This window comes from Amblyomma americanum, chromosome 6 (genome assembly GCF_052857255.1).
Source record: "Amblyomma americanum isolate KBUSLIRL-KWMA chromosome 6, ASM5285725v1, whole genome shotgun sequence".
Lineage (NCBI taxonomy): Eukaryota > Metazoa > Arthropoda > Arachnida > Ixodida > Ixodidae > Amblyomma > Amblyomma americanum.
In genome coordinates, this window is record NC_135502.1 from 94667517 (window position 1) to 94683571 (window position 16055).

General features: G+C 48.0%; 1 protein-coding gene and 1 pseudogene across 2 annotated transcripts; one reads left to right on the forward strand and one right to left on the reverse strand.

Moving 5' to 3' along the window:
- Nucleotides 1-9090: 9090 nt before the first annotated feature.
- LOC144093867 (uncharacterized) lies at nt 9091-12003 on the forward strand. 2 transcript variants are annotated; one of them, XM_077627601.1, is made up of 4 exons: nt 9091-9640; nt 10390-10519; nt 10593-10727; nt 10870-12003. In XM_077627601.1, exons 1-4 carry the CDS (start codon nt 9213-9215, stop codon nt 11887-11889), a joined length of 1713 nt encoding a protein of 570 aa, XP_077483727.1. In that variant the 5' UTR covers nt 9091-9212; the 3' UTR covers nt 11890-12003. The 2 variants fall into 2 exon arrangements, with proteins under 2 accessions (XP_077483727.1, XP_077483728.1); XM_077627602.1 differs by having other exon boundaries at nt 10593-12003.
- A 1024-nt stretch (nt 12004-13027) lies between these two features.
- LOC144094840 (uncharacterized) lies at nt 13028-13968 on the reverse strand (annotated as a pseudogene).
- Between the last annotated feature and the right edge of the window lie 2087 nt (nt 13969-16055).

Genomic DNA, 16055 nt, shown 5'->3' on the forward strand with positions numbered 1-16055 from the left:
TCACAGCCGTATCAATAACAATAGCTTAATTCGACCTGTCATTACCGGAAATTACCGCATTATCGGTTAACTCGACGTGTGATCAACATCATCATTACGTTAAGATCTCGTTCCTAATCTCATTATTAGACGCTGCTTTTGATTATCGGAGAGCATCCCAGTAAAGAAGTACCGATGAGTCTAACTGAAAATTACGTATTTTAGACCAATTTCTTCTAAGCCGTTGCCATATTCGCCACCTGAGCTCGTGCTCCTAGCACTGTGCAAATCACTTATTTTGTACATGCCTTGAGCTTGGCGTATGACGGCCTTAGTTGCGTATGTGCCACTAAACACAACACAACACACAAAATTTATTATATTGCTAGCCTTGTCGCCAAATTAGAAAGGTGCGCGAGCTGCGGCAACATTGCGCACAAAACAAGATTCACGTAATCAGAAAACTACAACAGTTTGCATTGGACCCAACCGCGAGCGAAACGTGAAAATATTCAGGAGGAACTTTGTTGGCCTAAAGTGTGGTGAGGCGAAAGCCTTTAGCGCGGTGTTGCTGCTTGTGTCACTCATGTGTGGTTAAGATGTTGATTAAGTACACAATTGTTTGCAGGCCTTAAATGCTGGAGACACTGGAGGGCGTTCGGGAGGCATCCGTATGATTCGGCGCCTTTCCGAAAAAACTCTCCAGCATCCTTGCGCTAGACAAAACTTATTGTGGGACTGTAAAAAGAATGAAAACTATAGTATCTCTGCCCACGCCACTAAAGAGAACTACATATCCGTTGGCAGGAAGTAGCGTAGTCGTTAGCAAGCTTGGCTGCAGAACGGAAGGACAGTCGTTCGAGTCGCGCCGTGCACAAGGATTTCTTTTGTTATCGAGTTAATGTCATCTGAATAAGAGATAGTATAAAATATTTCGCGGAAAGACGAACGGACAACGATGAGCTATTGAAGCCTTTCGCCTTAAAAAAGGCCTCCTTCACGAGCACGCTGTCTACGCAGCGGTCGGTTTGGTTTATGGTTTATGGGGGATTAACGTCCCAAAGCGACTCAGGCTATGAGAGACGCCGTAGTGAAGGGCTCCGGAAATTTCGACCACCTGGGGTTCTTTAACGTGCACTGACATCGCACAGTACACGGGCCTCTAGAATTTCGCCTCCATCGAAATTCGACCGCCGCGGCCGGGATCGAACCCGCGTCTTTCGCAGCGGTCGGGTACATGCTCAAAAAGCAGTCAAATCAAACTGCACACGAGATATTTTCAGCCGCCGCACACATACACAGATGATTGTCTCACAGCCCGCGGCTAAAGCTTTGTGGCGTTGGAGACTGTCTCAGCGAGGCTGTCCGTCATTCTTGCTAAGTGTGGTGGCGGCAGTACGTCAAGAAACTGCAAGGTGTCTAAAAAAACCCGAACAGTCCAGTACACATGCAGCAAAATTATTACTCTCTTACACACTGAAGTACAACCGTGTAAGCAATGGCGATTCGAAGATTCGAAAAAAAAAGCAAATCATCTCAGTGGGGAGAGACAGGACTGAAAGAGCACAATATTGTCTCTCAATTCCCCGGTAGAGAGAACAAAGCTACATATGCCAATGAAAGAAGGGGGCGGAGGCCTACCTCGTTCCGTCAGTTTTTCCTCCCTTGTTCACTTTGTGATCAAAATTGCCTCTCGACAACCAAGACACCCAGCACAAATTGCACAAGTGAATCTAAAGTAACCCTCAAACGCTCAAATCATCACACTGCTCTAAGAACACTAGACCAGGAGGGGGGGTATCAGGATACGACGGTAACCACGTCATTTCAAGCCTGCCGTCGGCTATGACGAAAACCGTGTGTGGCAGCGCCGCAGAAACCACGTCTCGCCGTCAGATGCTGACTGGTCAGACAAGTATCCCCATATAACAAGGCGCAGGTCTTGCAGCGTCGGAATCATAGCCCGAGCAGGGATTCAACGAGCCTCAGCAAGGCACCGCCGGAGCCACAGTGCAGACATAGTTGCGGCCAACAGTATATAGACGAGCAAACGGGCCAAGTTCACGCCGGGCATCTCGGCCGGCGCGACCTTTAAATACACGTAGCAATAGGCGCCGCATACTTCGCGCAAACACACACTCAAAAAATACACTTTGAAACATTTCCAGGCCGCGGCGGCAGAATTTCGATGAAGGCGAAATTTTAGAGGCCCGTGTACTGTGCGATGCCAGTGCACGTTAAAGAACCCCAGGTGGTCGAAATTTCCGGAGCCCTTCACTACTACGTTCCTCATAGCCTGAGGCGTTTTTGGATGTTAAACCCCAATAAACCATAAAGCACTTCTGCGCTACAGTTGGCGCATTTCCCATTTACTGCACGTTGAAATACACACGGGGCTCAACTTTGCTGCACTCACTGCCTCCATACATTACCGTTGAGGTTTTCTCATCCAATAACAGCGAAATAAATACTGCCTATTCAATATCACTAGAAATGATTTTTGGCAGCGGACTCTATTTTAATACTCCTCGGAAGATACTGAATGAGCTAGGTGGGTTAATCTGCTAGGTTATCCGCAAACAGCTCTGAAATGGCTGCCCGCAAGCACTCTTCAATCTTTGTGCAGTATTGTCTGTACGCCCATGAGAAAGACAGATCGATCCTGCCGGGGAACAAACTGACGATAAGCCCTTGCATTGTCAGCAACCAAAAAGCACACCATCTATAAAAGAAACAACTAAGCTCGTTTCAGTATACATTGTGTCTTTAATAGAATGAGGAATAAAATTACAACCGACGAAGTAAAGCAGTACGACCGCTCACACAGCAAAAACCGCTGTGCAATGCTCGAGCCAGGTTGTCTCTAAGCGGTAGAATACAGTACACTGGAAAAGCATGCCAGGAGAACAAATGCTGACACTGAGCTAAATATGAAACGAAGAAATAGCATGAAGTTCGCAAACCGGAGGAATACCCCTCCCCCCTTCGTCAAAAACTAAAAACCACAAGAGCTTGCAAAAGCATTGTACATAAAAGCAACATATGATAGAAATATGCTCGGCGATGTTTAACAACCAAGGCGAAAGTGGGACGAAGCACTAAGAGATCACATGCAAAAAATGAGTGGAACAAGGTGCGCCCACTGACATGGTATCAAATTTGTGACGCCAGTAATACAACTACACATTGTGCAAAAAGAATGCACTAACATCGGAACAGCGGTGGCAACCGAAATCCCTCATTCCACAGAGTAAAGCTTAAGACATATAGGAACCGCTACAGCCATATCCTGTCAGCGCCGCCAATTGCGCAGAAAGTAAACCGCACCGCTGTTCGCAGTTACACGCGTATGCAAATCTGCACAATATAGCTGCACAAGTAGCTCAACCTGTTTCTTGCCCCAGTACGGCACCACTGCCAAAGAGTGCTGTTTTTTAGTGGCGCGGCTTTTTCAATCCGATAAACATCGTCATAGAGCAATCGGGTGAGCACGGTACATTTGGAACAAAGGCGCCATCCTCGATGTCTTGCCCTTCACTTGGGTAGCTGAGTTGCCGCCATCGAATCCAAGTCACACGGCGCTCACAGTCGTCTTCATCCAGATAGTGCGCGTGGACAGTTTCTAGCAGTGGAAGCCGCCTTGAGAGCTCAGTAATCGACACCTGAGCGCATTCACTTGGCTCGACGCCGGAAACTATACGCAAGGTTTGCAGACGCAGTACGCCTGCGCAGCCGAGGTCGCTGCAGATCGACCTCAGGTCCACGTTGGGAATATACAGGGTCAGTGACCGCAAGTGCTCACTCGTACTGAACCATGCTATGAACGATCGTCCATCGCAGCAAGTCAAGCGCTTCTCTCGCCAGGACAGGCGAAGGCGCACCAAGTTACACTCATTCAAGAATCTGTAGCACCGGAGGCCGTAGAAAGAAACCAGCGTAAGCCTCTGGAGCCTTGTCCCTCGATGCAAAGCGGATACCGTGTCTCTGTTGATAGCAGTAAAGTTCATGGAACATAGAGGACATTCCATGTCAGGGGAGCTCATGTCATCTCCGCCGCGCACATCAAGCTCTTCCAGCATTGCGCAGGAAGCCGCGAGGTGGTAGAAAGACGCGTTTGTCTGCAGGCCGCACTGCGGAAGGGCAATGGCTCGCAGCAGACAAAAGGTTTGCGTTGGTAATATCTGGCTCAACTCTGTTCCAGGCTCGAAATGAACAAGGTTCAGGTTGAGCTCGGTCAGGTTGCTGCATGAGCGGAGAAACATGCTCAAAGGCGAAGAGCACGCCGGGCTGACGTAATGACTCCGATGGGTTACGTCCACCCACGTCGACGAAGGAAGCAAAACGAACGTCAGCGACTGCAGCCGCTGCAACCACGGTCGACCAGCCACTTCTACCAGCTGCTTTGGCGCGTCGCGGCAGCATTCGGCGCAGAAGATCAGCTGATCTTCCGGAATTGCTGGCTTTGCAGAAGAGATAGCTGTCTTCAGGCTCACGCATGTGCAAGAGACAACCGGGTACATGCGATAAGTGACGTTGCGGAAAACTGCAGAGGCCCGACAGACGGTTGGCAACGGCGCACGAAGTTCCCTCGCCATCGCAAGGAACCTTTCGTAATTTCTCCGGAACCCCTGGCTCGTGTAGGAGAAGCTTTCCAGCTTAAGGTCGCAATTAAGCAGGTTACAACAAGCAGCTATGGTGTCCGAGTTGTCTTCGTGGATCGCGTGGACGTGTAGGTGTTGCAGCCTTATGCAACGTCTCTGAATTCTCTTTAGGAGGTCACAGCTTGCCCAGTCCTCACCGATTTCTACGTACATGTGGCGTAACTTCGGCACGACAGGTTGCTCGGAGGCAGCGATCTCGTCAAACCGCTCCCCGTAGGCTTGCTGATCAAAAAGCGACCATTCTAGCCGGATCAGGTCGGACAACGATGTGGTGAGGATGATGAACAGGCGCCGAGGGCTTAGAAAGCAGTTCACGCAGTATAGTTCCGACAGGTGTACGCACGCAGATAGTGCCTGGAATACCTTTTGAGGGTCAGCCATCGAGCAGCCTGTAAGACGCAGACTCCTGACAGAACGTGGATCACAACAGAGCAGGTAGCGAAGCAGGGCAGATGCATCCGAGTGACGGCTCAACGTAACCGTTCGGCTAAGATTCGGCATGACCCAAATATCCCAAGGAACCACATCGCTCTCTTGAAGGGCTTGCAGTGACTCGACGTCGAGGAAAGCCGCAATTATCAGCCAAACATCGGTGGTCAAAAAGAAGTATTCCGGCTCCGACGAAGTCTCAGCCATCTTCTCCCAGAAGCAGCACTTCAAACCAGATGCGACTCGAATAGCTTTCCGGTTACGAATCTTTGTCGCCTGCGCCCGCAGCCACCCTTTGGAACGCTCTAAGTATGTTGGACTACGTGCTTAGACTGCATGGCACTTCTCTGTCAGCAAGTAGCGCAATACCGGTATTTAGGGTGGGGACGTCAGCGGCTAGCATGTGTTGCTGATAGTTTCCCAGAAGGGAGTGGCCTCATAATCTGGCAACGATGATCTTTGAAAAACTGCGTACATCGTCGTCCCTATTTGCGAAGGATCCGCTGGTGGCAGCGTCGATAACGTACGTTGACGTTGCTCGCTTATCGAAGTGTGTTTTCTGCACTCGTAATATAAAACACAGTGACAACACGTTTGTGGAAAGCTAAAGCAACAGAACCAGTCGCACGCATGCGAACGCGGAAGGCGGAATTTGTTGCTCATGCTGCAGACCGTTTCGTCTCCGCTTCGGTCGGCTGTCATGAAACAGCATCGACGCGTGTTTTCTTGAAACCGAATTTTTCTTCCGGCCAGCGAAGCCGCTTTACCGCAGGCATCTGGCGTGCAGATTTCCTTCGGCGCGAGCGGCTGGTCACCGCGGAGAGCTAATCAAAAATCTGCCCGGTGCTTCCTTGCATGGTTAACAATGAATTTTATTCCATAAGAAATGCCTCACACGTGCATTCAGATTTCTGTCAGCTTATCTACAAAGTTTATTTGGGGAGAAGTGCTATGAAGGCACCACGCTGGTCAAATATTTTAGCCACCCCCTTTTCCCTCTGGCCTAGCCCACTACAAACATGGAGGCACTATTTCTGGCGGTTGGTTTCATTTTACTTTATTTCGTCGCCCACTCACCCTGGTGTATATTTTATCGTTAACCAACTGCGATGCTTGGCCCGTGCCCAAGGCTAAGCCCAAGCTAATTTCAGAAGACAACCGATTCTCTCCCTCTAGCAGAGACCTCTATGGGTCGCGGTCACCTATAATACCGTATCCCAGGTGATCTGGCGCCGACAATTTACCTACAGGCGGCGAAATTCACACAGCCGGCCAAGGCGCTGGATTCATCTTTGGGTTTACATGAGCCTGACAGAAGAAGGGTCCAGTAATCAGTCGCGCTGAAAACCGGTTGTCGGGCTCAGGCATACGCTAGGCGATCGAGCTAGGTGACCGTCGAGTTCAGCTGGGTCAGCCCGACCGCAGGCGGTGAGTAAAATCGTCCCGAGCTGGATGGAGGAAGAATGTATACGCTGCCGCCTCGGCTTAGCCCCTCCTCTGTGGTCTGGCGGCGCTGCGCAAGCCCTGGCGTTCCTCCTCCTCTTCTAGCGTCTGCGAGTGGTTTGCTTGTTGGACGCTAGGAGTAGCGGCTATCTCTGCCTGACAGAAAACCGGTTTATATAAACGCGGCAGGGTCGACGCTAGGTCAGCCTATCTGGAGAAATCTTCGGACATCTACCACAAGGTGGGGGCCTGCCCCTACAGCTCTTCTATGCCCCCTCACCCTAACCCCTCCGGAGAGGACTGGGAGCTGACCCTGTTCGGCTGCTCTGACCTACAGGCCCAAAAGGCCCTGATTGAGCGTGCCCTCCACAGCGGCCGACGCCACTGGGGTCCCATATTAGGAACGCCTCCAAATGTTTGTGAGGGCCGGCCTCTTAAGAGTCAGTCCAATCATGCCTCTATGCGATTTTTTCCCACATCTGGTGCGGCCGAAGTCGACCCGCAACGTCGAGCTCGTATGTACGAAGCTCGTGTGAGGCCCGTCTGTGCTCTGCGGTCCGCAGACGTCATTACTCAGGAGAACTCAGAACGTGGCTTTCCTGTGGTGCGATGAGACTAAACCAGACCTTCTTCTTAACCCATGCTTTGCTTCGAAATCGAACTCTCCATGCATTTCTTTCTCTTTTTCTCAGAGTTTGCGGCATATCAGCAATAGGAGAGGATAGCAACGCACCATATTAGTGATGGGTATGCATCTTCTTTCAGCCGACACCTTAAGTTGTGAAGTGATGGCTTTGGCTCCTTTATCGATTTCCGTCCGACTACGCGGCACATCAGTGCTGCAAGCAGCACGCATTTCGCGGTGGTCATATGAAACGGAAAATAAAGAGAGTGGATTATCCGGTGAAGTATAATTATATATTTTGTCCCGTGTATTCATATGATGCGACAACCGTGAAAGCAGCAAATGTGACCATGCTTTCCTTCCTTTGTATCTTTATCGCAATCGTCCACAACTAAACAAGTAGCGTCAAGCGTACGTGAACGCTCCGGACCTTCGTCAAAATCGCCATCCTAATTTTGAATTAGATCTCGCTCTGTGCCTGTTATCACCAATGCCGAATAATTTGGTGCCCTAAGTTCAAAACGGTACTCAGTTGTCATCAATGGCTGTCATCAATTGGCGATCTACAGGAGAATAATGTTTTTAGCCAAAATCCAAATGTTCGGTTTGAGTAAGTAAACATCCTCCGGATCTTTGACCAAACCCAAGAGCAAAGGTTTCTACCATTAATTCGGTTAAAGTTCGAAAATTTAAATGTTGCTTGGCTCGGTTCCTTTTTAGGGCAATATAGAAGTTCGTTTACGGTTTACAGTTCAGTTCTGTTTCCGTGTGACAGCATGACAAAATCGTAATACCGGTATCCCATCGTTCTCTCTGACACGAGAACTGCACGTACTGGGGGTGTGCCAGAGGAGAGTCGCATCTTCCTCCTTCACCGCTGAATGACCACATAAAGAAAAACTATGCCGTTTCATAAAATACTCTGCATAGTTTATAGCTTGATGCCCGTCTCACCACATGGAACAATCCACATTTTTCCACCATCTCCCCCTAACCTATTCCTTCAATTTATGACATGCAGCCGCTCGACAAGGTGTCGGGCTCGCTTTTTTCAGCGCTCTTCATTGCCTGGATTTCTCTGCTGCAGTAGCCCTAATCTGGCGACCACGTGTTCCTGGATTCGATCCTGGCCGCGAAGGCAACATTGCAAGGTAGGCAAACTGCCTGAGGAATAACGTAAGAGAAGCTCAGATGGCTTAACTAGCAATTATAGGAACCACCCAGGTGTACGTCGCAGCGACAGTGTCTCTCTGCAGTTAAAACTTAGGGTAAATCTTTAATCAATCACTATACTGCAAGGTAGTGTACGGGAAAGTAGACTGCCTCATATACCAGCGTCACGATTTTTGGAGAAGGCCATAACATCTTGCTTTCTACTATTGGCGGCATGGATTTCGCCGGATGTGGGGCTGCTTTCTTGTGGACCTCGCTGCACCAAGGCTTCTCCGCACATAGAAGAAAAGTCTCATTAAGGAGAGAGATATATACGGAGCTCTGCACACATTACTTGGTGCTTCAATGAAGGTGTTAACCATCTCTCTCTCCCTGAAATACATTGGACAAAAATTAAGCCTTGTTTACTCAACCGCCATGGTTCAGGGGCGCTTGATGGCCCATCCAGGTGGACTACAGAGTCGCTCGTCCAAGAACAGCTACGGGGGCGACAACCAACCGCCGACACAGACGAGCACTAGAAACGTGAAGGGTTTCGCACACTGGATAGGCAGGGCGGCCTTCTTGCCACACTGCCATGCCGGTAGGTGCCAGTTAATGGTTGATCGCGAGACGTTGGTCACCCAGTGAACGACACGGCCTACTCTACCGCCCTCTACCGGCGGATCGTTAGGTCAAAAGTCAAATGGTGCGATACCATGGTGTACCACATATGGTAAGACCTATACGCCTTTTCACTGTTTACAAACACGCGCCTCTGGCGCTCATTGGCTGCTCCCACTAAACTTCCGGCGAAGAACTTCCGGCAGTGTTTTTCAGGCGGCGCGATACGGAGACCCCGACTATCCGTGCGTGTTTTGAGGCTGTGCTTACGTTCATTGTGCGTCGCTTGTACAAAAATAATGTCAAGTGATTATTTTAAGAAGCTGGACACCGAGGCGCAAGTGCGGTACCGCGCGAAACTTTCGTTCAGAGGTGAGGAGCTGCCTGACGCTCTCGACGACGACGTTGTCCGGTTCGCCTTTACATCGGGCCCACGAAATCTGCCGCCTGTGACAGTAGCAGATATTTATTTGTATCTTGTGGAAGGCGTGTGTTTTTACACGAACGAACAGTTTAAGTCTTACAAACTTGAAGATGCGTACAACGCATTCATATGCGGGAAGGTGAAGCAAGTGAAATCTTTCAAGGCGGGAGCGCACGGAGACGGCGTTGTTGTTATTGCGGCGACTGTGGAAGCCAGCCAAACGCTTTCGAAGTCTTACAAGGCGTGGTGCATCGTGAAGGAGGATGGAACCATCGAAAGTGCGCATTGCACTTGCATGGCCGGGTAAGTAGGCGAATCATAAGAGCTACAATGCCATGAGCCTTTACCTTGCCTTATTTTTCATTTTTATGAATCAAACCACAAAGAATGGAGACTTTCCCGTTTTCGAAAATTCTGTACTAGTTGCGTTACAGCGCAGAAAAGCGCTACTGTTCACCTAACTATGCGCGTGTAATGAAATGTTTGCCATACTGCCGTAATTCGTCATTGTAAACTTTGTTTCCTGTGCTAACAGCCGCCCGAGCGCGGCTTTATCGCTTTGCTCGCCGCATGCAGATTTGTCCAGAATTATCTCGTTTTGTTTGTGACACGCTGCCGCATCTGGGCTGTTCTAGATTGTACTTGTCATTTGTAACATGTTATCTGTAACTTTCCATACTGTCTATTTCGAGGATCGCCGAGAGCGCTTGTGATCACCGACGCATATTATTCATTCGTGGGGCGCAACTCAGCCCAATAATCCGTTTGTTCAGGCAGCTGTTATTGGTCTCCATGCAAGTCTGCTTTATTAAAGCCACTACTTTGCGACAATATTCATGTCATAGTTAGCCAGATCATTTGTCGATGCTTGACTGCATGATGTTGCATTCATCCTAATCGAGTTGCCTTGTGGATGACAAAAGTCGTCAAATCTCACCCTCCAGCATTCTTTTGTACAAGGCATTTAAACTTTTTCAAGGGCCACAGTTCTCACCAATAATTACAGTTGTTTGTGAACTTTTTATTTCTCATGTTTCCTACTTATTTTTCAGCCTTGGGGAATGCTGCACACACGTGGCTGCACTCTTGTTTAGAGTTGAGGCAACTGCGCAGTATGGCCTGAATGACCCGTCCCCAACTGATGTTGCATGTAAATGGATTGAGGCATCAAAGGGAAGCACAGTAAGTCTTTGTTTTCATTCTGCCATGAACAGAGTTGTGAGCAAAATTGTAATTGACACTGAACTTTCCACAGGCAGCACCAGTCTCGGAGATTGAATTTTTTAAGCCCAAAATAGGCCGTGCACCACCCCAAGTCAGCGAGGCACCAGACTACTCAGTACCAGTGCTCACGGATGAGCAAGTGTCAAGGTTTCTTCATCAAGTGAAGGTAAGGACTTCTCATTAAATAAATTTTGATACATACGTAGAGAAAGGACACACACAAAAAATGCTCACTGTTTGTGCAACTGTAAAGAACCAGATCCACTGACATTGCAAATAGGGCACTAATTCCAATACTGTTTTTTCAGGAAATTGCACCAAACACTTTGATCCTGACTTCAATCTCTGACAGCGAGGACACAGATTCTGCCCCTGAGACAGCTGCCCTGGAACCTGTACGAGTGGGCAGATGCAAGCAACTCTCTGCGAAACCGCCCCTTGCTGAAATATACCAAGACCTCGACATAGACGAGGGAAAAAAAGTGGAACTGACAGCTGCATGCTGTAGTGAAATTGAGGAAGCTACTCGAGGCCAAGCAAGGTCACCAAGATGGTTACAAGAACGTCGAGGGAGGATCACTGCCTCTGTAATGCACCGTGTCGCAGCATGCAGCACAGGTGCAGCAGGCCTTGTTGCGGAGATTATGGGATACGTGAAGACGCCTCAAGTTTCCAACCTGCGGTGGGGCTCCGAAACAGAGAAGAAAGCTGTGCAGGCATTTATAGAAACGGAGTCTCAAAAACATGTGGACTTCAGTCTTCGAGACTGTGGTCTTTTTATTGCAAGGAGCATGCCTTTTATTGGAGCATCTCCAGATGCACTAGTGTCTTGTTCATGCTGTCCAAAATCAGTACTAGAAGTGAAATGCCCTGCAACTATGAAAGATGCTTCACTGACGAAGGGCTTAACTAAACTGGCATATCTGAATGAAGACTTGCAGCTCAAGCATAACCATGCCTATTACACACAAATTCAGGCTCAAATGGCTCTAACTGGGCTGTGTCAGGCATATTTTGTGGTATTTACAGGTTCCTCTCTAACAAAAGAAATCATAAGCTTTGACGAGACATTTTGGGCAGCTACTAAACTCAAGGCAGCAAAATTTTTTTTCACCTACATATTCCCGGAACTACAGTCAATGCACATCTTCAGTCAAATCGAACGTGCAAAGAAGACATGTCACTGCCGAGGCACCAAGTTGGGCCACATTGTGGAATGCTCACTCTGTGAGGCAACGTTTCACCTCAAGTGTGTAAAACTTAGACGCACACCTCGACAATGGATTTGCACTGCATGTCAACATAATGGGCAGACTGCTGATGAGTAAGGACAAGGCCAGAGGAGCTAGTGCTGCTGCTTTTCACATTCCCTCTTTGAAGTGTACAGGGTCTGTTCGCTTTACTGAAGTCGTGTCCTCCACAACAGCTGAAAGCGTTGCCATTCAGGCAGCTATCAAGAAGCTAGGGTCTTGTACGGCTCAACCTGTTGTTATCCTGTCGGATGAATAAAAATCTGCCCTTCAAAGGTTAGAGTGTGGGTTCCCTACTGATGCTTTGTGTCTTAGCGGTCTAAGTTTGTTGCATAATCTGAGCAGCAGAGGCTTCTCTATACGCTTCCAATGTTCAATGGGTGGCTTCGCATACAGGTCGCGCTCGCGCTAGATTATGTAATTTAGTTACTGTAGGTGCCGCTACGGTGGAGCAATTGTAGGCAGAAACCTCAAGGCTAACCCTGTAGCTTACAGCATCTCAACTTAAGCACAAGCTTTTTTTTTTTTTTGCTGAACACTCCAAGTGTTATATTTTATCACATTCGAAAGGCAGATAAACACTGCTTGTTTGACAAAATATGTTCACTTCAAGGACTAATGTCGGATGCATTTGTCGGATGTGCAAACTCAAATATAATAGATTTTAAATACAGTACGCCTTCACGTCCCAAGCAGGGAACATATAAAAAAAACTGATACAGAAGCAAACAGCAAGTAAAAATTTGAACACCTGCTCTGAGGACAGAATAACTATACAAGCAGAAAACAAAAAGCCCAATTCTCAACATGTGAGAACAAGCAACAGGAAATACTTAAAAACTGAGTCAAACAATATGCAGTAATTGACTGCAGAGAGTGCAAGAAAATAGAATAAACAAATGTGAAAAGATCAATGTGGGCAACATCAACAACATGAATTATTGTGTACACACAGTGAAGACATTTTGGATGTAGTAGAAAAGATAAATACATGCAATGAAAAGCATGGTCACACACACATGAGCACTTGCTGTTCTATCACAGTGTGTGTACACGTAGTGCAGACACACTGGAAGTAGTCGAAAACATAAGTACACACTATGAAACTATATGCAATGATTGTCAGTATGGTCACACACACATGAGCATTTGCTGTTCCATCCCAGCATGTCTGTATTCATGTTTCCTCACAGCACCGCACGTTCGTGGAAGAGAGTTATGAAGCACTTCTGCGCTGAGAATTCTTAATGATAGGGGTTTGCAGATTAACTAAAGCAGAGCACACCACCACCACTTTATCTATGGTTGCGAGGTTCTTGTCGCCAGTCCTCTTCACGAAATTCAAAAGCAGCACAGTCTGGAAAATTCTGAAAACTTTCAATCTTTGTATGGCCCTTTCACCATGGATGCGCACGCTAGAGACTTTCCTAGACGTTGTGACCTCAGCACCAGGTAGCTGGGCACGATTCTTAGTCAGTGATGGCATGAGAAGTGTTGCACCTCGTGCAGCAAACATCTCACCGCATCTAAATCCTCGGTCAACAAGAAAAACATCCTCTTCCGACCTTGTCTAGGAGACCACTGCGTAGAGTAATCTCCTTGTCAGGCGTCCTGCCTCCCCATGCTTTTGATACGAAAGTTATTGCTCCAGAAGGTGATATTACAACTAGTATTTTTACTGTATTATGGTGTTTGTAATGAGAATATGTCTGGCTCCTTGCTGTCATTAATATCGGCCTTTGTATGAATACTTCAGTACAATCAATGATGCCAGTTACACCATCAAAAAAAGGGTCCTGAAACGCCGCTGGCCGATTAGCTTGAAGTGTCTGTCGGGAAGGCCAGATTATCAACTTTGTCATGTTTGCAGCAAGAACATCAAGCCATGCATGAAAAATTGAACTGACAGTGGCATTTGAGATGCCAAATCTGCATGACAAATCTTGGGTAAGGAGACCCAAACGAAGTCTCATGAGTACCATGATGAGTTGTGTTTCTGCATCAAGCCATGTGGCACATGACGGCTTCCATGCTGACAGCACAAACTGCAGGAAAGCAGTGAACATGGCTGTAGATACAAACCCTGTGTAAAACTTTACTGTTTTGGCTGACTGCATTACCACTTCTTTGGTTATAATAGCATGGTTTGTATGCTTGTTTTCAAGTTCACCAGCCTTTTGCTTAGCTGCTGAATCCAGAGAGGCCAAACGCTGCTTAAGCCTGCCATTCTCTTCAATAAGATGGGATATATTCTGCATGCTGAGATCAGTTTCTGTTTCCATGTGGCAATTCTCTACCACGGAAACAGTTGCAGTCGCAGATAGTGCAGTATCATCCGCGTCTTGTCCTGCGCCAGTCGTGTTGAGCCCACAGTCAAGCACACTTGGCCCAGGATTACATGCAGCAGGTCTGGATGCTTCCTTCAATCCATCCTTTCGAGCAGCGCGTTGGAACCTAGAAATTTTCTGGGCCACATTTCCCGAGGCATGATAAGGAAATATGGAGGGGACATAGTCGGGATGTGTGGGGTCAGATGATGGTTTACCTAAAGAAAGAAAAGAATGTTTGAAAATTAGTAGCCACATGTGCACTCCCAAATGCAAAAAAAAAAAACAAAAAAACTGGCTGAAATGCACCAAAGCAATATTGCCCAGGACTTCTCTAGGAAAAGGAAGAAACACTAAGGGTTCCTTGGTATGATTACATACTTTACGTTCTGCATTTGTAAGTAAGAAACTGCACAAAAATATTGAATCAAGCAAGTTGGAAGCATTTCACTCTTTTTACCAGCACTTGCAGGCGATCGAATTAATTTCTCCAGCCGCTGAGAATAGTAGAACAAAAAGTGCATCGAATGATACTCCAGCGTTTTTGGATTTCGTCCCTGTAGAAAAGTTGATGCAGCGAACGGGATCGAACACACGACCAAAAGGTTAGCAACAGACGCCTGAGCAATCGCGCCAGATATGCGCATAAAAGAACACCAACCGAGTTAGGCATTACAACAATAAGATGCTTGGGCCCGCATCGCAGCAAAAACTGCCGCTCATAAACTAAGCATCAACTAAGCGCTCGATTACTAAGCCGGGATACCTGGGTTCGATCCCGGCCATAGCGGCAGAGTTTTGATTGACGCGACACGCGTCTAGAAAGCGACCGTGTGCTGTGCAAATTCAGTACACATTCAAAACCCTCAGGTGGTCTAACTTATTCTGGAGCACTCAACTACGCCGTTTATCATAAGCTGAGTTACTTCGGGACTTTATATGCCCGTAAATCACACACACTCGCATTGCTGCATGATCGAAACTGCACTGCAAGCGTCACAAGCTGGGTAATTGCCCTGGAAATGGCTAAGCGACGCCTTGCACGCACAACTAACCGCAAAACAGTGTTTCCTTACTTCACGGTGCAATTTTTACTGCTAGAGATGCAGCCGCTGATTAGGCGAATGCGGTCGCGACGGTTGCCAACCCGCAACGTTCAATCCAGTCAACGTTCAATCTCAAAGCGCACATAAGACGTGCAGGAATTAGCTGCGGCACAAGCAGACATCATAAATCTGTTCTCACCTTGAACGAAATGAGCAGAACAAACATGGGAGCTTTTCGTAGGCATCCATCGGTCCCGCCGAACTGCTGCTATCCAAGCGTTTCTACGCTCGGCGTCTGCCGGAAACCTGAAAGTGCGCACCTGCGACAGGAGGTTGGTTCCAGGTCGCAAGCTGCAACCTGGCACACAACAGCACGGTCCACGTCGTGATGGGGTCACGGAAGATGTTTTTCCACCCGAAAACATAATGCAACAGGGCGACCGCGCCGTACTTTGGCCCTGCTACAAACACAAAAGAAAAACTCGCCTCGACCCTGCGGCTCGCTCGCTCGCTTCGCGGGGAGACCGGAAGTTTCCTGGGTGTCCATCCGGTTTGCGGCGCTGTGGCTCCCCCTGGCGGCTATGAGCCCGTGAAAAGGCGTATACACACACGACCTCTGGCTAACTTGAATGTCAACCGGCAACGCAAGGTGAAATTACCTTCACCTAGTGTAGTGAAGATTTCGCTTAAAAAAATTAAAATCGCTTTTGCATATTCAGCAAAACAGACAAAATTAGCTGCGGTTTAACTCCTGCTGAACCTGGTTACAGAGCGAAAACTGGCGTATCGGGCAACTAGACGCGGCCTTGTGTCTCTAATGTTGAGTGCGTTCCGCACAGTGGATAGGCAACGCACCCACCCTGCTGCCCTG

What these genes read in the sequence shown, in the direction of transcription:
- LOC144093867 (XM_077627601.1), top strand. Translation starts at nt 9,213, where the DNA reads ATGTCAAGTGATTATTTTAAGAAGCTGGACACCGAGGCGCAAGTGCGG. An exon ending in AGGCATCAAAGGGAAGCACA is followed by an intron (nt 10,520 to 10,592) that starts GTAAGTCTTTGT and finishes AACTTTCCACAG; the next exon opens with GCAGCACCAGTCTCGGAGAT. An exon ending in GGTTTCTTCATCAAGTGAAG is followed by an intron (nt 10,728 to 10,869) that starts GTAAGGACTTCT and finishes CTGTTTTTTCAG; the next exon opens with GAAATTGCACCAAACACTTT.